This window comes from Eubalaena glacialis, chromosome 1 (genome assembly GCF_028564815.1).
Source record: "Eubalaena glacialis isolate mEubGla1 chromosome 1, mEubGla1.1.hap2.+ XY, whole genome shotgun sequence".
Classification (NCBI taxonomy): Eukaryota; Metazoa; Chordata; class Mammalia; order Artiodactyla; family Balaenidae; genus Eubalaena; species Eubalaena glacialis.
The window spans coordinates 5,231,236-5,254,710 of NC_083716.1; the positions used below are offsets into that span (position 1 = coordinate 5,231,236).

The 23,475-nt window shown below is 44.3% G+C and overlaps 2 protein-coding genes across 3 annotated transcripts in view; one reads left to right on the forward strand and one right to left on the reverse strand.

The window, feature by feature from the left end:
- The window catches only part of DOCK1 (dedicator of cytokinesis 1), a 518,791-nt gene that overhangs the window by 274,931 nt on the left and 220,385 nt on the right, over positions 1-23,475 (reverse strand). The window lies entirely within an intron of this gene.
- Positions 1-23,475, forward strand: part of INSYN2A (inhibitory synaptic factor 2A) — a 36,165-nt gene that overhangs the window by 1,518 nt on the left and 11,172 nt on the right. The window contains exon 2 of the mRNA XM_061192161.1: positions 19,440-19,511. Within this exon, the coding sequence (XP_061048144.1) occupies positions 19,440-19,511 (72 nt within the window). The remainder of the gene's footprint in view (positions 1-19,439; positions 19,512-23,475) is intronic.

Here is a 23,475-nt window from a genome sequence, read left to right on the forward strand (position 1 = left end):
ATCTAATCTAAATAAGAAGCTACCTGCCTCTTAGGAATCATATTATAGAAAAGAAATTCGGATGGCATTTTGAAAAGTAAATGCTGACTCGCTTATGCTAAATAATTGGAATAACATTGATATTCAGGACTGTATGAGGTTTTATATTTTATACAACAGACAATTTTTTTTTTTCTTATTTGGAACGCATAGAAGCAATGCCCATCCTTAGACAAATCCTATCTGTATATCATTAGGAGCAAGATGCCTTTCTCCACGAGTTGCCCTGTGTGTACAGATGGGCAGTAGAGAGAATGAAAACAGCCAGGACTGTCTGCCATTGATAACAGATTGCTGAACTTTGTTTCCCATCTTTTGTACTTGAAATTGTGCTAGGACGCCCAGGCAGTGTGCTAGGCTGATACGAAACAGCCAGCACTGCTCTGCTTCCATGCTTCTTGAAACAGTGTCATGGCTCACTGGTTTTGTCTAGACGGCCAGACCTTCTCTTTCCCATTCCCCCATGAAGCTGTCTGGATTCCACCAGCCCATGTTTTGGAGGTGGCATCTGAGGCAGTGCCCTGTTGCCTCACTGTGATTAGCACGCTTCACCCTGTGGGCTCCTACCCCTGGTTAAGTGAGCTGGCAGCCAGCATGAAGATAAGCCAAGAAATGCACTGTCAGGGCAGCAAACCACCCTTGCGCAGGATTGCTGTGGTTGAGTTACATTGTGTTTGCATATTGCAAACAAAGGGGAGGAAACAACCTCTGTGATCTTAAGGCCTGGCCCCAGAGGCAAGATGCCTGGTGCAGATGTTGCCCTTGGTGTCTGGCTTCTCCAGCTTCGTGCAGGTGGTCCATCTACAAAAGGAGTTAACTCTCAATAACCCCCACCTCCTACGACCTAGCATTGTTTGCAGGCTACAGTATTCAGCAAAACAAGTTGCTAGCCAATCGTAAACTAATCTAACAGTAGATTAATAGTAACCTACCATTGTAGAATGGTTTTCAAAAGGCTTTCTTAAATTTTGGGTTTACATCTCCATTTTCATCCCACTTCAATCATTTAGACTTGAATAAATACATAACCAAAAGCAACACACTAAGGTGGGTCTGTAAGGGATGTGTGATCAGTAGACCACTCCCACGGAAACATGAAAAGCCCAAACAGGGACCGATCACTGACGTCGATATAGCTGGTAGTGACTTAAACCAGACAGCAAACTAGAAAGATACCAACATCACCAAATGGGAAATAAAATTCAACAAATGGTATAAATCCAAATGCATCTACTAAGTCGCGTGCATCTCACAGGGGTGTGTGCCAAAATAAACACCTGCATGGTTTGAACATCCACAAACAGCCCGTGCAAGGAGAACTGTACTCTACACGGAGGTTCCTTCTGTTAGAACAGGGCGGAAAGTTGTTTTAAATGGGATCCTCTTAGTTCTCTGAGACTACATCAGTCTTCAAAGTGGTTCTGAGTTTATTAAGACATGTCTAGGTGGGAATTCTGGCTCTGAGGACTTGGGCGAGGGCTGCACCTCTCTGTGCCTCACTGCTTCACCTGTAAGTTGGAGCTCATCACCCGTCCTGCAGACCGAGGGTGAGGAAGACAGGGAGTGACCTTCTAATGCATGCAGCCCAGCACCAGGTGCATCTGAATGGGTTGGTGTCTGCTGGTGGCGTGAGGGTTGCCTTGCTGGTCAGCGGTGTTGGGGTCTGGGGAACACTTAGTGGCCCCATGTCTGAGTCCAGAGTGATGGATGCACCCCACACACTCTCAGTACACAGGCTGCCACCAAGTGCCATTCCTGCACGCCCTGACCTGCTTTGTCCAACACAGTGGCCACATGTGGCTATTGAAATTCAAACTCGAGTTAATTACAATTGAAAATTCCGTTCTTTAATCATATCGGAAATATCACAGGTGCCCAAGAGCCACCTGTGGAGACTGACTCCTACACAAGACAGAGGACATTTCCATCACCACAAAAAGGCCTTCGCCCCAGTATCCCCAAAACAAGGGACAGTGCCTGGCTCCTAACCATTTGAGGAGTGGGCACCTTAGATCAAGGCAAAGGATGACTTGACTTAGAAATCAGTCTCTAGGTCAGTTGTTGTCTGCACAGGACAAGTTCACGGTAGAAAAGCAGGACCATATCCAGGTGAACTCCCACATCTGTTCCTAATAATCTTCATTTCCACCTCCCTCTCTGAGCTCTCTGGATAACAGTGAGTCAAGTGGTTTCAAATTCCAAAGCCACCTTGAAGGTGACCCCTCTTGCTCAATTGCCCAGGGTCATTAATTTGCCCAGAATTCAAACTTCCACCACTCTTTTCCATGTCATAATATGGAAAAGGAGACAGCAGCCTCAGAGGCGGGCAGATAAGAAGCAAGCTCCTTCTTCATCCCTTTCTCAGGGGTCTGGGTCCAGCACAGGGTGGGAGAGTGGGGGAAAGGTCTGCTGGTACATTTTTAACAACTGGCTCTCAAAGAAGGGGGAGTAGCATTTGCTGATTTCCATGGTGTAAATACTGCTATTGTGGCCAATATCAAACAGCTCATAAAATCCCGAAAATTTAACCTTCGGCTCCTCTGAGCACTGGACCAATACCCTGAAAGACATGCACCAGGACAGTCACTTTAAAGGAGGAATTCACAGGACTTATTTTATGTACTCAATCTAAGCCAAGAAATGTTATCTTATCGTTGCATCTCATGGTAGACAATAGGAAAACTCACTCTACTTTATGTAGATTATTATTATAGTCATTATGTAACATGACAAGGAATTTCATGACCACGTTAAAACATTGGAAAACACTCCACGTCATCACCTGTGAAGAATGCTCAGAACCTGGGTACAATCCATTTCTCTCCTCGCCCTTCACCCCCAAATTAGCTTGCAAGGGCCTCTGTATAGAAATTTACCTTCAGTAAGAGAAGTCTCAGTGAGGGAAGGAATTCTGTGTGCACTTGACTTAGAAATCAATCTAAGAGCTCACGACTTTGAAACCAAGTGACACATTTTGCCCCCAGATCCCCACTGCACTGCAGGCTTGAGCCAGGCCTGGCGAGGCCTCGGGCTTGCTCTTGTGGGTGATGTTAGCACAGACCAAAGGAAGACAATGCTCGTTGAACTTGGCTAGCATGGCCATGGGCAAATTATATTGAATGTATAACTTGAATAGAACTTCTTTTCATTGTTGAGTTTGTTTATCCATTACCAAGTTTGCCAGGCAAGTTCTTGCAATAGTTCTTACTCTGTGCGTAGAAATTTCTGTATCACCAACCAGGACCATTTTCAGTAGCTTCCAAATTATTTTTCAGAAGAGACTCTTTCTTTACTCTCGTTTGGTTATATAGATTTCCGAAAGGCCTCAGCAGAGAAAGTTCTCAGTTTAGGCAAGTTGCTTAATCTCAGCGAGCTTCAGTTTCATCTTCTATGAAACAGGGATGCTAGAAGCTTAACAATGTTGTCCACAAAGGTCTCAGCAATAACCAACACACAGCGGGCACTGAAAAAGGACCTATCCTAATATGAGCATTTCAGCGGGATGCATTCTGTAAGCGAGTGGATGTGCACAAAGTGTTCAGGAACATGCCTTCTTATCCTTAGTCCCTTGTAAAATGTCTGGGCAATTCACTAAAACCGCTCACTTTATACAATCCAGGCAGCCTTTGATCCCTCTGTTTGCGTGAATGCCAAGAATGATCCTGCTTATTTCAAAGCTCTCAGCGTTATTCTTGTCTCTTCCCAGGAAGTTCAGGGTCACACAGGGTATCTAAATGAGCCACAAAAGTAATCGCTGAAGGCTGAGACCGGGCAAACGGGGCACTGAGTTTAGAAACCCAACCAATTCTTGTAACAGTCGTAATTCCCCAGAGCAGCTGTGGGTTGCTGGGCAGGTGACCCTCCGACCCAAGGCTGTGGGGCTGCAGCACTCAGCTCAGGTGCTGCACCCTCACCGGCCACCTCGGCAGGGAGATGGCTGCTTACTTCTAAGATGCTGGCAGCCCCACACGTGTGGTGTCTTGAGGGGTTCACTAGCTGATGACAACCCAACGATCCTCGGTTCTTCAGAGAAGACCTACAGATGCCATGAGAAGCTTTACTCCACCCATTAAGCAAGAGGGCAGGACCTGCCATTGCCCAGAGTGAGATAGGTTCTTTCACTGGTCGGGTCTCTCCCAGCACCAGCCAAGTGTTACCTGCAGGCTTGGGTGTGTGGGGAGGAGGGAGGAGCAACCAAACCCAGGCCACTCCTGGCCCTTAAATGTGACCAGCAGGCAGAGACGAAATCATGAAGCTCTGGGGGCTCTGTACTGAGTCAGAGCAAATGTGAGGCCATCACATAAGAGACGAAAATCCTAAGTAACCAACCAGCCCAAGGAGCCTGGTAGCTTGCAGTGAGGGTTATAAATCTAGTGATTCAATCTCCCAGTCATGGGGTCCTATTCAACCTCACTGAGAAACGGGCTTCTCCATGGGGGGATGTCCCGTTCTCCCAAGTCCAAGTCACACAGTGACAGGAAAGGGAAAAACTAGCCAAGGGAATCACCCTGAGATCAGGGGCCCTTTGAGGGCACACTCTCAGTGGCTCTGCAGGCGAAGGCGATAGAAATAAAGGTCTGGGGACGGCCACGAGTTAAGACAAACCCAGTGTGGAATCCTGTAGTCATGTTTGCTCAACTTTGTTTTTCCTTTTAATCACTGACAAAAGAGGCAGCCACAGAATGGGTGAGGGCATGTGTGGGTGGTACGTACATTTAGAAATAAGGACCTAGGCCTGCAGGATCTATTTTTACTGAAAGACCTCAGGATCAGCTTCCAATGTAGCAGATGTCAGCAAACTTTTTCTGCAAAGGGCCAGACAGTAACTATTTTAGGCTTTGAGGGCCGTGCAGTCTCTGTTCAAGTGGTTCAGATCTGCCACTACGTCATAAACACAGTCATGCACGACACACGTACGAATGAGTATCGCCATGGTCCTATGAAACTTCACAAAAACAGGCGCTAGCCAGACTTGGGCCAGTTTGCCAGCTCCTGCGACATGGTCTCGTAAGTGTAGTAACCATAGTTCCTCGACCTGAAACCAGGTCACAATATGGGCGCAGGGCAATCCCAGATGTGACTGCCCCACAGACGAGTGTATCGTTCATTCACAGGTTCAAAAGGCTTCTACCAGGAGTCTCCTAGGTGTTGCACACTGTGTCAGGCAAGGTGGAGGGGGGAGGGTACAAGTCAAAGAACTCAGGCCCTCCTCTGAAGAGTTCTCAGGTCACTGACACTCTGTCTGTACAAGCCTACCCTTAACTGTTCATCAGCCCATCAAACCTTCAGGATTCTGCTGGGGAAGTGTGCATGTGCGTGTACATGTGTATTATACACAAACCTGTAATTTACATGCATATACATACAGGATGTGGAAAAGGTCTCACTCTCCCACCAGCAGCAGTAAGAGGTCATCACAACACCTATTTATATGATGTGACTTGCTTTCACCTAGATATTAACGCTGGATGGACAGAAATTACATACTTGCTTTACCTTATGTCCTTATATTGACAGATCACTCAGCATCAGGCACTCTTCAGAGGGACCTGTCAGGGGATGAGAAATCTCTCCAAATTTTCTCTAATTATCCATGCCCAAACAGAATAAATACTGCATTGCAATTACAGAGGAAGCATAAAGGGACAATTTAATTTGTTTAAGTCACAGAGCAGAAAGAACCCACAGGAAAATCAAACATCACTGCAGCAGCCAGGGAGTAGCCCGGAGTCACGGAGGTCCCTGCAGGAGGCGTGCAGCCTCCCACCCGGAGCCCAGGGGGAAGCCAGGCACAGTTAGGCAAACCCATCTCAGGTCGGCTGTGCACCCTCTAGAAGGAGACTGGGTTACTCTTGCCCAAACCCACCCAATTAATTGAGATCAAAGTTTTCCACCTGGTTAGCTGGAATGGCCAAATGTCAAAGAGGGGAGGTGGGTGCTTCTGAGGTCTTGACAAGCATCCTGGCGGATGTCTCTGGAACGTGAGCACTGCCTTCCCAGGTGTCTGGCCCGACAGCGCATCACAGAAAAGAGGGTGTGTGAGCCGAAAAGGGAGAGCAGCACACAGCATCAAGCTCAGAAACAAAAAGGTTCTCCTCCTGCCAGCTGCACCCCTGTCCCCTCACGCTCCCTATTTGAACGGGATGGAAATGTCAGCACTTCATTTTCTAATGTTCTTGAGAAATCAGTTTTGGTGTCTCTGGCCATTTGTTGCAACCCAAAACATTTTAAAACATGCCAGCCAGCGGACTGAGGTTCCCTCCTGTTCACGTGGTTTTTCCATTTTCCGAGAATGACCGGGGCTCTGCAGCCAACTGGTCCTGAGCTGGCCACTTTGCCCCGTCCCTCCCTGTCCTACATGTGCTTGGGGATGGTTATTAACCTCTCCAGTGCCTTTCTCCAGAGGCTTCTGACTCTGTGAAAGAGACCGAAGAACACCCGCCCCTCCTGGGCTTCCCTGGGAGATTAAATAAAATACCGAGGACCAGGCTCTCACTCCTTTCAAGTTACTTTGTTACTGAGAAGCAGCCTTCCAGGTGCTAAAATGCAGGGAGGTGATGCAAGGGTGCAGGCGTGAACACCTGCAGAGAGATGTTCTTGCTTTACTCAAAAGGCAGGTTTATTTCCAAGGATTAGGAGGGGCTGAGGATTACAGAATGGAGGCATCAAGCTTTGTACTTGTTTTCAGAGAAATGTACAGGGCAAGGTTATTTGGTGTTACAGCTAAGGCAGCTGATGTGGAGTCAGGAAACGTGGTTTTGTTCCCAGCTCATCCTAGCCTCGCCCCTCTGAGCCCCACGCTCCCACATGAAAGGAGGACAGTCCACACGAGACAAGGGACCTCAAGGGTCCTTTCTAAGAACGAATCCTCCAGAGATGTCCAAGAACTTCATAATTTCAGCCACTGCTGTAAATACACATGGAAGTTGAGAGAGAGAGAGAGAAAGCAACACAGCCCTTTCTACGGATGTCGGTTAATAAATGCACACAGTGGTCCCACTATTAGGTTTTCTTTCTCCTCCTGATGCTTCAGCCATCCCTTATCTCTTCCACTGCTACACATGCTGGAACTGGCCTCTGTCCTTCTAGCTTGCAATCCTTTGAATAGTCTTCAGGGAAACTCCCCTTTTTTTCTTTTTCTTTTATAACTAATGGCTTTTATATATTTGTGATAAAATATTCAAGTTCTAAAGTCCAAGTATAAGTTACCGTGTTTTATGATTTTGAAATAGAAGCACACATGATATTCTCTTCTAGCATTTTCTTCATTTAATACACAGGGCTGCACCGAGTCTTTCCTATAGCTTAAATTTATATAACGTTGTAAGTACTATTTTTAAGTTTTTAAGCAATAATAAGCCTTTCCGTCCTTAATAGGAAAAATGAAGCACATATATTTATGAGAATATAAAACAGATTCCAAATTCTTGCTTTGGGCTTCATGTAGGTATCGCACATACTTGAAAATGTAATTTAAATAATCTTCCTGTGCAGAATGCCAAAAGAGATTTCAAATACCTCCCTAGCCTTTTAAGTTGGTAGGTGAATAAAAGCCTCACTACTGAGCCACTAGGCAATTCAGACACCCCATTCGTAGATAAAATGAGCAATTCAAGGCATGACATGAACGTTTATGGAATTTATGGATTTGTGTCCCAGAACTCGGATTTAAAAAAAGAGAGAAATGAAATGCAAGTTCTACTTTTCAAATACTTTTTTTTTTTTTTTTAAACCCCATGCAACTTCTGCTAAGCTACGCAAAAATGGTTTGAGCTCTATTTCCCATTGGCTCTGGGGGAGAGTTCCGGTGAAATGTGTGTCTCTGGGCAGAGCACCAACAAAGCTCATCCATTCTGAGCACCTACAATATGGTGGCCATTCTGCATTGTCTCATTTAATCCCCAAAATAACACTGTAAGGTAGGAATTGCTTCCACCAGGAAACTAAAGCTTGGATATATTAAGTAACATCCCCATGGTCAAGACTGGTGAGAAACAGTAAAGACAAAACTCACATCTAGACCCATCAGGCCCCAGCAGCATCCTCTCCCTCCTCTGAAAATGGGAAACCTGGATGTCTGCACAGATTTGAAAAGCAGACATTTTTATTGCTCCTGCCAATTCTGGGTTCTTCCTTTTACTTGAAGGGATCAAGAGGCTCCTACACCCAGACCTGGTAAGGTCCACGTGAATTTATGTTCTGGAGAAAGCACATTTTTAACGCTCGAGGGAGCAGAAAGCACCTTGGAAGGGATCCCGGGAATAAAGTATGTTTTTAAGGATTCCTAATCAGTAAGAGGAATCCCCTCTGTGGGGTAGTTTCAGAAAAATCAAAGCCGTTGATATGGAAGTCCAGGGACCAGCAGCCATCCATGAGCAACCTTCCCAGAGAAACCACTTCAAAGCTTTCACGTACCGCCTGTCACCTAAGTGGCTCGTCCAGTGACCACCAAGTGCCACCCGAGCTCTACCTTAATCAGATTTCTGTCCACATTCATGTGAGCAAACGCTGAAGCAAAGTTTTTAATGCACCATAAAAACAAGCAAACTTGTGTTTTAAAAGCCAGATCTGAACAGACAATTATGAAAAATGAGTTCCTCTAGGTAAAGAAGGTCTAAAAATGGGCCTATTTTGACCCAAAACGGAGTCAGATTTTTTTGGTCAGTATCTCATTGGTTACAGCACTAGACTAACTCCCCAGATAGAAGTCTCATAATTGGACATGAAGAATTTTATACTTGCTGACACCAAAATTTGAAGATTTTAATCTTCAGCTACAAGAGCTCTGAAGCATTTGTTTAAAAAACGAGTGCAATGTCAAGCTTCTGAAACAAAGCACAGAAGCTTCACGGAGAGGAAGTCTGATTTAAAATTGTGAACTAACGTGCTCTAAAAAAAATACATCAAAAGAAATTATACATCAAAGATAAAAGCTCTGTGGTTATTTACCATCGGAACCACTGCCCAACGCACATCATTAATGCTTTCAAATTAAAACCTCTGTAAGATGGTAAGTGACAATACTACAGCTGAAGAAAATGGCAGCCCAGAAAGAAAATTTGTTTTCATACAGTATACTCACATTCCTATTTTCCTTCTAGTTTGGTAGCAATGCCACCAAAACTCACTTTCATTAATTTTCAATAAACTATATAGCTTTAGCTTTATCTCTCCTTCAGGAAACAAGTTAATCAACTCAGCTTCAGCTCAGCCCTAAAAAGTTGTTTCCTTTATTAATAGCTACTCCTGGTGCCCTCTGGGGCCAGTGACTTTTTTGTCATTATTGTCATCATTTTGCAACTTAGCGTCTCCTTGATTTCAGGAATATATGAAAGAAACTGGAAGCTCTGCCCTATTTGTAATATAACTGGGCAGTTCTACATGCCAAATAATAATTAATATCTGCCCCGATTTTTACATATTATGATTTTATATTATGGAAATAGGATTAGAAAACACTAAAGAAAAAGTCCTGCCCTAATAATAGCGTTCATCTCCGTGTCTGTCTCTGTTCAAATCTCCACGTATTTCTGATAGGAGTAATAATGACTATGCAATAATAAGAAGACATTCCCTCTTCTTCATCATGCATGGCTCTGTGTAAAGGGAAGGAAGCAGAGAGCTGGGGCAGGGCCCAGGGAGAGGAGAGGCAGAAACAGTGAGACGCCATGCTGGAGGGGAGGCACGCAGCTCCTGCCAAACCCCCCCCCCGGGGGACGAGACGCTGCATGGCCTTGACCCCCCATGCTGGCGGCCATGCTGCGCCACTCACCACCATTACAGTTTCCCTTTAATTCTTTGTAATGAAAACAAGCATTAAAAGCTTCCCTCACAGCCAGAGCCTCCCCAGAATAACAGAGTCACTGTATTTGTTGGGGGGCTGGGCTAATAAAAGTTAATTTGTCAACAGCGTCTAAAGAAAGCCACCGAGTTCATTATATATGGTGTTTGCCACTGAAACGTGTTCACCAGGATTCCTTCTGGGATAAAGAAATGACATTTCCTGGGGTGAGGAGGGGAGCTGGTTTAGGTGCAGACTAAGCCATTTATTTTAATAACTGGGTGTGGGAAGCAGAGGATGACTGACCTTTCCCACTTGTGTGGGGAAATTTAAGATGGTATCAGGGTAATACTTTTAGACAGGTGTTTTCACCTGATCCAGCTGGGAACATCACGGAACTGACCACCCTGTGGGTGGGTATCAGTTAATCCAGCAGAACACTCAGGCAGATTCTTCATTCATTCATTCACTCATTCATTCACTCGTTCATTATTCGAAAATATTTCTTGAGTACTCGCTACACTTCAGACCCCAAAGTGAGCACTAAACATCCATCAGGGAATAAACAGACAAAATCTCTGCCCTCGGTGCTGACACTCTAGTAGGAGAGACAGACTAAAAAGCAAAATCATAACTCAAATTTATGGCATGTTCCATGGTGGTAAGTTTAAAGCAGAGAAGAGAGGTAGGGTACTGACTTTCTATCAGTCACGACAGAAGCCGGCGTTGACGAAGCACAGCTCCAGCCCTGCTCTCCAGAAGGTACCAAACTATGTGCTGGGATTGGGAAGATGGCTGAAGCCGTGTCCACAGCCACCAATATGCTGTCAGCCACACAGGAGAAAGACACCTCTATTGGACATCATCAGCATTCACTGTGGAATGATCTGGAAAAGAGCCACAACAGGGTGCTGGGAATTTGCCAGAAGCCATGCTGGGCAGCCTATGAGGGAAGAGAGGAGCTGGTCCGGACCAAGGATGCTGGTGTGAATGAGCACAGAAACTGCCCCACGGAAGGAGTGCTACTTTTTGAAGTTACACAACTTACTCCGTTAACTTAGAAGCAATTCCTTCATCTTGGAAACAGATGTCCTCTAGATTTTAAGTGTCGTGAGGGCAAGGTCTGTGTTTTATTCATCCAAGCAACTTCTCCCCAGCAAAGGGCCACGCACAAAGCTGGCGAACAAGAACCATCCCATGAACTGAACACGCAAACACGGTGAAAGCCAGTTGGTTACTTTGGCTAATTTATAGCAAAGTGCTTGAAAGTCTAAAATCAGAACACTACACAGAAATAACTAGGATTACTGAAAATCATCCTGATGTGTTTAATAAGCTCACACGGGGTTACATAGAGAGCTCGTTCTTCAAGGGTCCACATCTCAATTCTTGGCTCTGGGAGAATGGTGCGTGTACAACTTTGAGAACTTCACCCTCTGGTGGAAAAAATTAAGTAAGGGTAAGACTAAGGGGAAGAAGAAAGATCCAGCTCAAGCTATGATTGGGCTGTGCTCCAAAACATCACCTCTAAGTAATTTGTTTGGACCTCTGCACAATTTCCAACAAGCCAAAATCATACATGGTGTTGGAGTTCCCAGGCTAGCCCTCAAGTTTTTTCAGCTGTATTGAGACTCAACAGAGAATGCTGTGAAATCTAACAGTCAAGTTCGTAGAGTGATTATTTCTTCTAACACAGGACTCCAAAAATGGACCTCCCTTAAAGGTTCCAACCAGAACAACTCTTATTTTATGCAAGCGACATCTGGAACATACACATTCAAATTCAGGAGGATCGCATGAGTGTGTGTGGAAAGAAGTATTCGATGTCCTTCAATCTCAATGAGAGCCCTTTCCTCCAAAAAGAAGTCCAGAAGACAAAACTAAAAACAGAGGAAACCAGTAGTTAATGAGAATGGCCTTACTGCCTGACCTCACATCTACAGGCAAAAGAGCACGAGAAGAGAGAAACCAGGGCCCTAGAATAAATGATTGCTGGCTAAAATTCTCTAAATACAAACAATGCAGCGATTGTAACCAAGAAACTAGTGCAGGCACTGCTCTACCACATTCAGGGTAATAAACAGAAAACATGGAAGTTAGTCTTTTAAAGCTTTCTTTAAATGTCAAGAGCTGCCAAATTCCACTGAAACAGAGATCAAACCAACCCTCATAGATCGACTGAGACAAAGTTACCTTCCCAAATAACTTTATCTTTCATTTGCTCTTTCACTCATCATTCCATACATCCAAAGCCTTTCCACCTCTCCTGTGCCCAGCAAGCCAGATGTTGGCTGGGCAAACAAAGAAAAAGGCAAAGCACGCCATGACGATACCAAATGCTGGGAGTGCTGGTGGAGGAAAGTCATTGAGAGCTGGCCAAAGGGCACCTGAAGAGCAAGTGATGGTGCCGAATTCTAACAAGGCTTCACAACAACCAGCCCACTTAGACATCCCTAAAGCAGGGGAAAGCAGGCGTGGTGAAAAGATCTGGGGTCAGTGTTAGTCTGTGTTCTTCAAACTGCAACCTCAGTTTTTAAAACAAACACACTGCTTTGTCAGCTTGGGGATTCCAGGCCACTAATGAACAAAGAATCGCTCAGCCTAACACAGCAAGTCTGCCACTGGCTACAAAACGGCTCCCCTCAGCTACTGGGAAAAAGGGACCTGGTCAGACCATCACCAGTGAAAGCCAGTACTGCCCTTTATTGACCAATGGGTGTTCTTGGCGTTTGTTAAGAAAATTGACGTCATATTTTTTTAACAAACTTAAATTGGATGTCCCCCAAATCCTGGCATTTAATAGCTCAAGTTAATAAAACAGATATAGTTGAGTTTCCCTGGTTATATGGGGAAAGTCTACATTCACTTTAGCCACTAAACAGCTGATATAGGAACTAAACTACAGTTGCAGGGCATAATCTGGCAAATTCCTAGTGAGAAATTAGACTTAGGAACAAGCCAAAACTACTGCCAGAGGTGGGCTTAAAACATAGGAGACGGACACTGAAAACAGCTGAGTTTGACTATTTTTGAAATTTAATTTCCCCCAACAAAAGTAGTGGTATCACTTTATGCCTCTAATTAATGTCACTTTGAGACTATTAAGTTGAAAAGCCCTTTAAGATGCTGACATAAATGATGGCTCAGTTATCAAGAAGGCACAGCTGGAGCACAAACCTGGCCTAGAATGCGGATGGGAAAAAAAAAAGGGAGAAGATGAAGTGAGAAGGCTGAAAGAACAAGAGAGATCAAAATTAGGAGAATAAATTAAACAAGGGCATAAAATGATCACTGAGAGCAGAGACTGTGCCATGTTCTTCGTTGCAGCAAACCATGTCCGAGCAGCGGGCCTAACACATGCCTTTGAGTTCATTCAACGTGACTCAATAGCCTACGGAACCAGTGTTTTGAAGACCCCAATTCAAGGATCACGCCCTGATTTTAACATTACCCAAACACGTCTTTCGCTTACATGCTAAGAGCTCTAAACTTGCTGAAAATCACCGTGTCATTTAAAAGACCCACAAATTAGCAATGGGGTCACTTGCGCTGTGTGTCCTGTGCCGTGCGCCCTGCTCTATGTCCCAAAGTGGAAGTGGAGGAGGGGCCCCTCCAGGTGCATGCTGACACACTGGTGATGCTGGTTGAGAGGAGAATGCTTTTCTGAAATCTAAAACCAAACACTCCATCCACAGTTCCCCGGGGAATGTGAGAAGAGATTTTTCCATGGGCGATTTAAGATCTTCTGGCGAAAACAGTGTTGTGAGATGTGGCAGGAGAAACAGCACGTTAAAGCCCATCCAGTAATCCAGTACCAGTGATTACAATTCAATACCATAGAATTATTGCCACTTGCCAACCACGCTTCTCTGAGCTGCTTATAACTTTGTCAGACTTTGCTTTTGAGAGCAGGCACAGTAAGAGACATTTTTTTCCCTTTCCTGACCTTTCCACCAAACAATTTTTCTCTGCTGGGGCTGGAGTGGAGACACAGAGTTGTCAGTCTCCACTCTCAGGCCCCATCTTCAAGGTCTCAGAGACACTGAGCCACTTGGACATGGAGCCAGGAAGAAAGCTTCCGGTGACCTTTCTGTGACATTTTGCAGCGCCCTCTCCTACCACCCAGGGCCCTGCTATCTTAGATCTCCCTGTGATGTGTTCATGAAAAAGCAGATGCCGTCCGTCCCCCCGGTCCCCGGCTCTCCATCCCTGCCTCCCAGGACACACCCGTGGTCCAGCTCAGGCTGAAGCTGGCAGACATCCTCCTTTGTTGATCATTCCTAAGGCTTTGTGACAAAAACCGCCACACCAGCCCTGCCCTTGGCCTTCCCTTCTTTGTTTCTGTTTTTTAAATCCCATTCCTCATTGCCTCTTTTGTTGCTGATCTGCAACGGGACTAACTGAAGACTTGCAGACCCAAAATTGTCACCAATGCTGTCTATTTCATACAAGTGGACAAAAGTATATTTTTACCTTCAGGAATTTTTGATAATGACAACTAAAGAATTGGAGCAGATGTCCTCAGAAGCCAAAGGTAGCTAGAGAAACTGGTGAACCACATTCTGAGTTAAACTTGAAAATTCTAGGCCATTAAGAAAGGAGGGTCTGATGTTTTCTTTGAATGGGGTGCCCCAACTAGAGCTCCATGCTGTCTTCTATAAAGGACCCTCATTTTACTTTCTTTAAAGTACAGCAAGGTCTTCGGAAGAAATCTGTTTCACTACAAAGTGGAAGTGGAAATGACTCTCAAACTGGACTCCACCAAAACTACCTTGTAAAATTAGCTTGAGCAAAACCTTCTGCTTTAACAAATCAAGAACAACAATCCCTCCATGTGCTTTCCACAAAGTCCATTCTCTTTACATCCCCATTAATTTCATAACTGAAGTCTAGTCTCCTTTACCTTTCAATAAAGCCCACCCTGACCAATGAGTGTCCAAAGGGCATCAAGGAAGGAGAAGGTCAGGATCCCAGAAATGGTCCCTGGGTTAGAACCGTGATCTGGAGGGATGGGAGTCAAGAGGGTCAATGGAACAGGAAAAAGGCACCTTGGACTCTTGGCGCTGTCCTTGGTGCTGAATGTTTTGCTTTCCACTCCCCCACCTCCCCCCACCATAGTAATATAGGCTGTTGAGTCCAGAACATTGACAAATGGCAACTAACTGTAGTGAGATGATAAATAGCAAGTGCTGCAAAGATCAGTGCATTAAAAAAATCCATGTTTGCAGTGAGCATGCCTATCACTGGGATCCAAGAGAACCAGAACTTTTCATAATTTATACTTTTCATATGCTTTTTGCACTCAGAATGTTTTTCATTAGATTTGTCTGTTACTGGACTTCCATATGAGAACACAGAGACTGACTGTATTATTTGGTTAATAAATTAATATTAACCAAACACCCAGCGTGTACCAGGCATTGTGACAGGCGTGGGGTTATAAACCTATATAAGGTATAGGTTCCTCAAAACAAAAGAGAAGAGAGTTTTATAAAGGTAGCAATTAATGTGCAAGACAGAAAATTTATAATCTTTGATCAAGATGTTTTCCCTCTGTGGCTTTGACATCCATAATCTAAGCTCTCTCTTCTCCCAACTTCTAATCACAAAAGACCTCTAGCCCTACTGTCACTGGAGAAGCATCTGCTCCAGCAGTTCAGAGTTTCTGGATCGCTTCTCTTTTTGGCAATGGCAATCCAGAAAGATAATCATTCCAAGTACTGGTTTTATGACTTGTTTCCAAGCGAGAAGGAAAAAATAGGGACATTCCATAATGGCCCTTGGTGTGCCCTGTCCTGTAGAAAGGACTTATCTGTTTTGTCTGTATTTGGAGAACACATTCATTCAGATTCTGCAACACAATTATTAATGTGACCATAAAATCATCAGCGAAGCCAAACCCCACATCTTGGAAGCCCCAAGGACAATTAGATGGATTATCAAAGCAATAAGCACAATGGGTTACACAGTTTAAGCCCTCTACTAAGAACACCCTCATGCTTAATAAAATTGTAGTGGACATACCTTGATTAACAATAGCTACTGGAGGCAGCCTGTGACTTAACCATATGACACAAGGACAACACTTTAACTTTTATCCACAAATTTATCTCTCACTGACATCCATTTTTATGAACTACCTTTTTGGACTCCAAACATTTGAATCCTTTCAAAAAGAAAGGTCCTTAACAAAACCATGGAAACATCCTGAAGGGTCTTCCCAAGAATAGTTCGTGGCAATGAGATCTTGAAAACACTTCTCACACATGGTGGCAATATGGCGGACCACCAAATTTTCATTTAAATTAGCTAAAAAAGGGGGGACCACACACAGATATGTCTCTCTATAAAGCAGATATTATGACTCACTTGATTATAATCAACAAGCATCAGCCAAACCATACTGTATCTCAGGATTGTGTGAGTTAGGTTGGGCTACAAATAAAAGAAGGGAGAAAAAAGAAATTGAACGCAAATGATGTGATAGAAAGGGCGGAGTGAGAGTAAAGGTTAGGAGGAAGTAGGTTCCATGTCATTCTGTCATCCACGTATAAATAAACCTCTACAGTGGCTTCCCATTAAATTTACAACAATGTCCAAAGAGTTTCCTATTTTATATGATCTGTTCTCACCTCCCACTTCTCTCATGTGCTCCAGCTATTCTAGCCACACTGGCCCTTTTTTCTGTCCTGCAAACATGCCAACATCATTCCCATTATGATGTTCACAAGTGATGGCCCTTTTGTTTGCAAAACTCATCTCTAGATCTGGAGATGACTAACTGCTCTTTCATTATCATCCAGGTCTCATTCCAAATGCAGGGTCCTCGGGGGGTTAGCCAAAGCCACCCGTACAACATTTCCTTAACAACGAGCCGTATCCAAAGTCATTCATTCATTCATTCATTCATTCATGTGTTCATGTGTTGCCCGTCTGGCTCTCCCACTCTGCTGTAAGCTTCGAGGACAAGGACACAATCTTATTCCAAAATGTCTCCTCAGTAGCCAGAATAATGTCTGACACCTAATGGCACTTAATCATTATTTGCTTACTGATTATAACAGGGAAAAAAGGCGTGCTTTTTACAAAGTGATAAGAATAGTCTGTTCAGAAAGGGCTTTAAAAAGAGCAGTTTATAACTGAAGAACCCCAAGGTCCTGGAAGAGAGTTCTCTTGTGCGTTTTAGGTGCCTGAAGCCTTTGTCCTGTCAGTGCTGGACTCATTGACTATCCCAAGGTGGCAATTATACAAAGTGCAGAACACAGGTCCCAAGGTTCGAGCAGGGCGTCACGGAGCATCAGAAGCCTGGGGTCTAAGAATAATGAGATCCCAGACCTGAAGTGTTGCTATATTCTCCTCTGTAAAATGAGGTAGCATAATTAATTCGAGGACTCGAGGCTCTAATGTAAGTGAGACACTTGGGAACTCCATGCTCCTGGGCAAGGAAGGGGTGTTGGTGTCGATGAGAACTGATGCAGATTCGTCCTGAGGTCTCGAGCAGGAAAGTTCTGCAAGCATGGAAGTCGGATTTTCCTTAGAGCCCAGTAAGCGTGCCCCTCAAATAAAGGTTAGGAAATGCCCTTGATTTCGTCCGTTTTCTTTTAAAAGCCTAAACTTTAGAATGTGACTAGCGCATACAGAAAACTATTACATATCCTCTTCCCTGGCTGGTGCTTAATACACACCAATGCAACACACAGAGGAGCAGCCCCTCGTCTGCAGCCCAGCCGAACAGCGGGACAGCACGTCCTGTAGCAAACACGTCATTGCCAGGACACGTGCTCAAGTACCATGCTTATTTCACCATACAAAATGACCATGGTCAGACGTGAGCTTAGGACAGAGCACTAGTAAAATCAGTGGGATGGAGAAAGGCCTTTTATATATAATAAGGCATGGGAGAATGGAGGTCAATGTCTAACACAAGAGGACCCTTGGTATGGGTTCAGCAAATCTGGAGCCAGGGAGGAAGGTTCAGGAGGAATGTACCCTTGGGGCTTGTCATCAGGAGGAAAGGGCTAAGGAAAAGAGGAAGGTGTGATGCACAAGCTCTTCCCTGCTCCCCTCCTGACAAAGCTCGGGGGAGAGGAAAAGACCCCAAGTGGGCATCCAAAGGCGTCCAATATGGGGGACAGAGGTCAACACAAACGCAGCCACAGGGTGATTCCAATCCTGGCTCGAATATCATGGGCCACAGGCACTGACTGGTGACACTTGAGGACAGAATATTGTCACTTGATTAATAAATGAAATGCACAGAACTCAAAGGTCAAGTCCGAGTTCACCAAAGCTCACTGCGACAACATGGCATGGAGAGGAAAATCCTTTTGTCAAATGTTTATGCAACACCAAATATAATGAGGAAAACAAAAGTTAATTTCAATTCAAAATCCATGACGCATGCAAGAGAAGTTTACATAGGGAAGGTGATAAAATATCGACTATCCATGTTGACAGAAAACCTTCTGAGCGCTATTATTATGGTGAGTCACTCTCCAAACGTAAATGTGCCCCCGAAGTATGTATAAGCCAATTCAGATGGAAGCTTTTTTTCTGCCACTAATTTAACAGATTCTGGTTACCATGTTCGTCCCTTAGCACAAAGTAATATTCAGAATAAAATATGCCTGCACGTTAAAAATATCAGAGAGGGAAGGCCAGCCAAAGTGGTGGGAAAAACATTATGAAAGCTCCCCAAAACTAGCTTCTTGGGGTGACTGGGCTGAGAAAGATTCAAGAAAAGCCTCTCATCAAACCTTTAAGTCTATACAACCTTCCAGAATATACTCCAAAAAGTACTCTAAGGTTATTTCTGTTAATGGGAAGAGAATCAGCACCCCTACCTCTCCTCCTAAAAATGTCTAGTCTCATAGGGCTGACAGAACTCACCAGAGAATATAGCCAGGGACGGTGTCAGAAGGCATTGACAATGCAGCACGATACTCTACCACATAGGTCAGCAAATTTTTTTCTCTACAGAGCTAGAGAGTGAGTATCCTGGGATTTGCAGACCAAGGGTATTGTAGCTACTAACGTAAAAATTTTCACTATTCTTTATTATCAAAACTTAAAACTTTATTTATGGACACTGAAAATTTAATTTCATTAGTTTTCACGTGTTCCAAATATTATTATTCTTTCAATCTTTTTCAACCATTTATGAATGTAAAATTCAATCTTAGCTTGCTGGCTCAGAGTGGGATTCGCCTGAGGGCCCCAGTCTGCAGACCCCTCCTCTCGCAGGCCAAGGGGTGGTGGGGCAGAAACAAGTCAGAAGATCTGGGGTTGGTTTCCCATCGAAGTTTCTTTTAAACACCATAAATATCAAGCTGCACTGAAACATCCCAAATTCCCTTTGCTTATAACAAAATCAGATTATTTACTTCATCCAGTAGTTTATGTTCGCATCCTAGATTTAATTTAAATATCAGCTGTAGAGGTTGCATTGGTTGTATACAATAAATGCAGAGACAGGAGCAAAATGGGAAACACGCTGATCGATTTCTATTACCATAACGAGCAATGGCATTGGGAAAGAATCTGACTGGAGCTGTGTGCTCTAGAAAAGCCAGCAGCCAGCAGCCACCACGTGTAATGCTCTCCTGTTCTTATCTTGTAGGCTTTCATATCGGACTGGGCAAGACACAGCTAATTGTGACACATGCAGGAACAGTGCATGTATTATCTATAGGTATGTCAACGTTCTCCTCTTCCCACTTTGTTATTATGAGTGACAAATGATGTTTACCCACGAATGCAAGAATCATCTGGGATCATGCTGGGGTGATTACATCAGACAAAAAGTAAAGAACCTCTCCTGACCATAATTCTAGGCTGCTTCTAAATAGTCAATCTCACATATAGAATCACGGGATGAGGGAGAGCTTGAACCCATGTATCTTGCAAATGTATCTTAGCAGTGTTTCCAAAATCGGTGTAAGTTTGATGGCTTGCTCCCTCAAAATCGATAGCCATGAACACTATACTGTGTGTTCCGGAACAGCTGTGAAATATAAGCCCTTCAGATGGTATAGATCAAAGGCTGCAAACCACACTGTACGTGTTAGGAATACCACAGAAAAACCCAATGTGCAGTTTATTTCCTGGGGAATCACCAGGGTTGTGGCACTTACGTCCCTTGGGGCATAAGCCCCTGTCTAGAGCCCTATGGCTGGTCTTCCTGTTTTTCAATTTGAAGTGCGTTTAGATTACTCACATTGACAAGAATACAGCAGAAACTTTCAACAAGCAAAAAGCATGTTAGGCTTTTGGCAATAATTCAGGATTTTAAGACATGGTCATGACCTTCAGAGAGGTTACTGTCTTTTGTTTTTCTTTTTGGAAATGTAATTTTCATAAGCAAAATATGAGAGCAGTGAGAGATGTTATGATTTAGTTCATTTTTTAAAATTATGCCTGAAGAACAATTTTACTTGATTTGCCAAATTATCAACAACAAAAAAAAGCTGCATAGTTTTATATCTAAAACTGTATAAAGGAACCCCAATCTCAACCAAAAAACACCTTCTAAAGAGATCTTCAAAGTTACCACCCTCCTATCAAGAAGGCAGAGACAGGGAGAGGGTATAAATGTCTTAACAATGGCAAAAAGCTTGAGTCCGCACAGTCTTGGGTCCATCCCATCTCCAATCCAGACGGAGCATCCCAGACCGGGCCCCAGGTTCTTTAAAAGTAGAGTTGGGTCACCTGGTGACTGGTGTGGCTGCAGCAGAAGAAACCACAGGGCAGACACGAGCTCCGGTACCACCGTAGCAAAGTCCGTCCTGCAGAGGTTCTCAACCCAGGGAGATTTTGCCTCCCAGGGCACATTTGGCAAGAATGGAGGGAGATGCTTTCAGCTGTCACAACTGGAGAGGTGCTACTGCATCTACTAGGTAGAGGCCAGGGATGCTGCCTAGGACAGCCCTCCACGACAAAGAGTCAGCCCGTCCAAACTGTCAGTTGTGTCAAGACTGAGAAAGCCTGCCTTGCAGGAACCATGGCCTGGTTACGATCTAGTAAAAGGCACACAAACTGCTAAGGCCTCCTGGCTACCCAGAGGGACCCGGGTCCCCTGCAGCAGCCCTGGCCCAGCAGGCCAAGATGCCTGATTGCTCTCCACTATTAACAAGGAGGTGAAAGTCAAGCGCCCAGGCAAGAAACGTCACACACTCCAAATACAAACTTATCAGAGAAGTTTGGTTGGTGGGAATCTTTTTACTACACCCATATTATGGGAAACAATTTTGAATCAACAGGGAAGGGATGTTAAGTGACATAAAATAAAACGCTTTCAAAGAAAAAAAAATGCTTTCACTAAACCAGTCAATTAGGAAAAGAAATGAAGAACTGAGAGCTCCTGGCATAAATATCCTCACCATTTAGCTTTTGCTACTCTGGGAGCTAAAACTCCTCCAGTCTCCAATGCTACAGAGTCGAAGTGAACACAGATTTCCAAAGACGTTGCGAAGAGTGAGCTTGATGACGTAAACCCACTTAACGTTTTGTGGGTGACGGAAAGAAGAATTTATTAGGACACTCTCCAATGTAAATTGAAGTAATTTACATAAATTTAGCTCTAAATCCAGAAGTAACTTACATTAAAAAATAAAAAGTGATGTTACAAGTGACTTAACAGTCTGTGAAGGACAGGAATTAGCCTTGAGTGGTTATTGTTTAGACAAGGCTCACCCAGCGATCTGTGTGAATCCCAGTACACAGGCCACTGGCCCATTTATCATAAGAACTGGGAGTTCCAGCACCACAAGAATTTGACAAGATTTAGTAAGACTCACCCACCAGGTAGAGGGATTGAGTCATTGCGACCACTTTGCTCATCTCCTGCAAACTGGGGAAATGCGTATCTCTTCATAGAGACCTTGTCATCAAAGACGTGACTGCAGGGACCGTGCATCCTCAGGAACTGGGTACAGTGGGGGCCTCTACAGCCATGCCGCCCTACAGTAAGTGAACAGAGCATCCCGGGAGAGGCGGTACTAGAGAAGAAGTGGAGTTTTAGATCGCTCTTTCGGGAAAGTGTTTTAAAATCCCCCCATCAGACTGATAGCAACAACAAAAATCTCCCAACATGCCAACTTCTGCTGCAAAGAGAAGTTACTCGGAAGGCTTAACAGTAACATTTCAGCTAGACTCCCACTGCCCCAAAAAGCAGTCTTCCTGCTATGAATTCAAATAGACGTCTCTATATCATTACCAAGTTGAACATATATATTCGTCAAATTCTGTTTCCCAGTTTTCCTATCACTTTATATAGGATATAATTTAAAATTATAACTCTTAAAATTTAACAGTTACTCTTGACATTGGTTACTGACATTAGCAAGAGTTTTCTGAGCACTACAGATGAGAGGAAAGAAAGCTCACTTCTGGTTCACTAATTGGAACACCAGTCAAAAGGGAAATCATACACGTAAACATGTTATTTGAATTTGAATCATACAATTGTCTTACAATGTACATGATTTTAAGTTATGCCAGTCTTTTGAGGTGAGGCCCAGATGTCTCCTGTGCCCGTGGTCACCCCCACTGGACTTCCAAGGTATCTGCCACGAACCACACCCATTTTCCTGAGGTAGAACACCGTCTTGTGACGGAACCTGATTTCAGGGTCCTTCTGGATGCCGATTTGCCCCTCCCTTTGTCACACTCAGTAGTTTGTAGCACGCTGCTCTGTCCAAAACATCTAACCCACAGAAATAATTCTCTCTTGCCTCCAGTATATCTCATTGGTTTATGTAACACTCAAATAAATCACATCATTTCAATGGTGAGTACAAATGGCATAAACAGATCCAAACCCAGCATCCCCTTGGTGAGCACACAGCTGGAGAAGTGAGGACAGAGGGTCAGGGATCAACAACAGTGGAGCCTGTCTGCCAGGAGCATCCAGCCCTGCGTGGGTGGCAGTTCCATCATGGGGGGGCACAATGGTGGTGGCTAATCCAGCACCTCGGTGAAGGGGGCTTTTATAATCCCATCAGAAAACCAAAGACCGGTACAAAAGAGTGGTGGCTGGCAGTTGTTGATACCTCCAGATAGGTAATTTCCCTTAGGGTTCCCTTTTGCCAGAAAAGAATGGGGAGTGTAGAGCAAGGGAGAATTCACCCAGATGATTTCTCAGTGTACGGTCAGCCCTGTGATTCAATCCTCAAATGTCAAATGCTTCATGAAGGATAGAGGTTTCTTTGATAGAAAAGCATTCAGAACGCAACAGGCCTTGGGCAGAAGAAGTCACCTGTCCAGGTGACCCTGTAGCAGTGCAAATGGGCAGCCAGAACATCTCAGAGGTGAGCCAGAGGGAGTGTCCAAATTGCAAAGGCTTTATGATTTAAGCGCATCTCTTTTCACGGAGGACGCTGCAACAAATCCTCCATCAGTTCCAGCAAACACCTCTGTAGAGACGATCCCATCAGAAGGGGATGAGTTCAAGCTTGGAGTCCCTGCAGTTGGTTCTATGCCTGGCTCTGCACCCAGGCTCTCAGGTACCAGGGCCTGCACCCTAGACTTCAGGAATGTTCTAAGAGTCCCTGTACCACCATCTCTGCCACTCTTCTGGGTCTTTCCCAGAGGATGCCCGCAGCACCTCAGAACTGAATAGGTTGAAGAAGTTTCAAAATAAAGACATTTTAAAATGC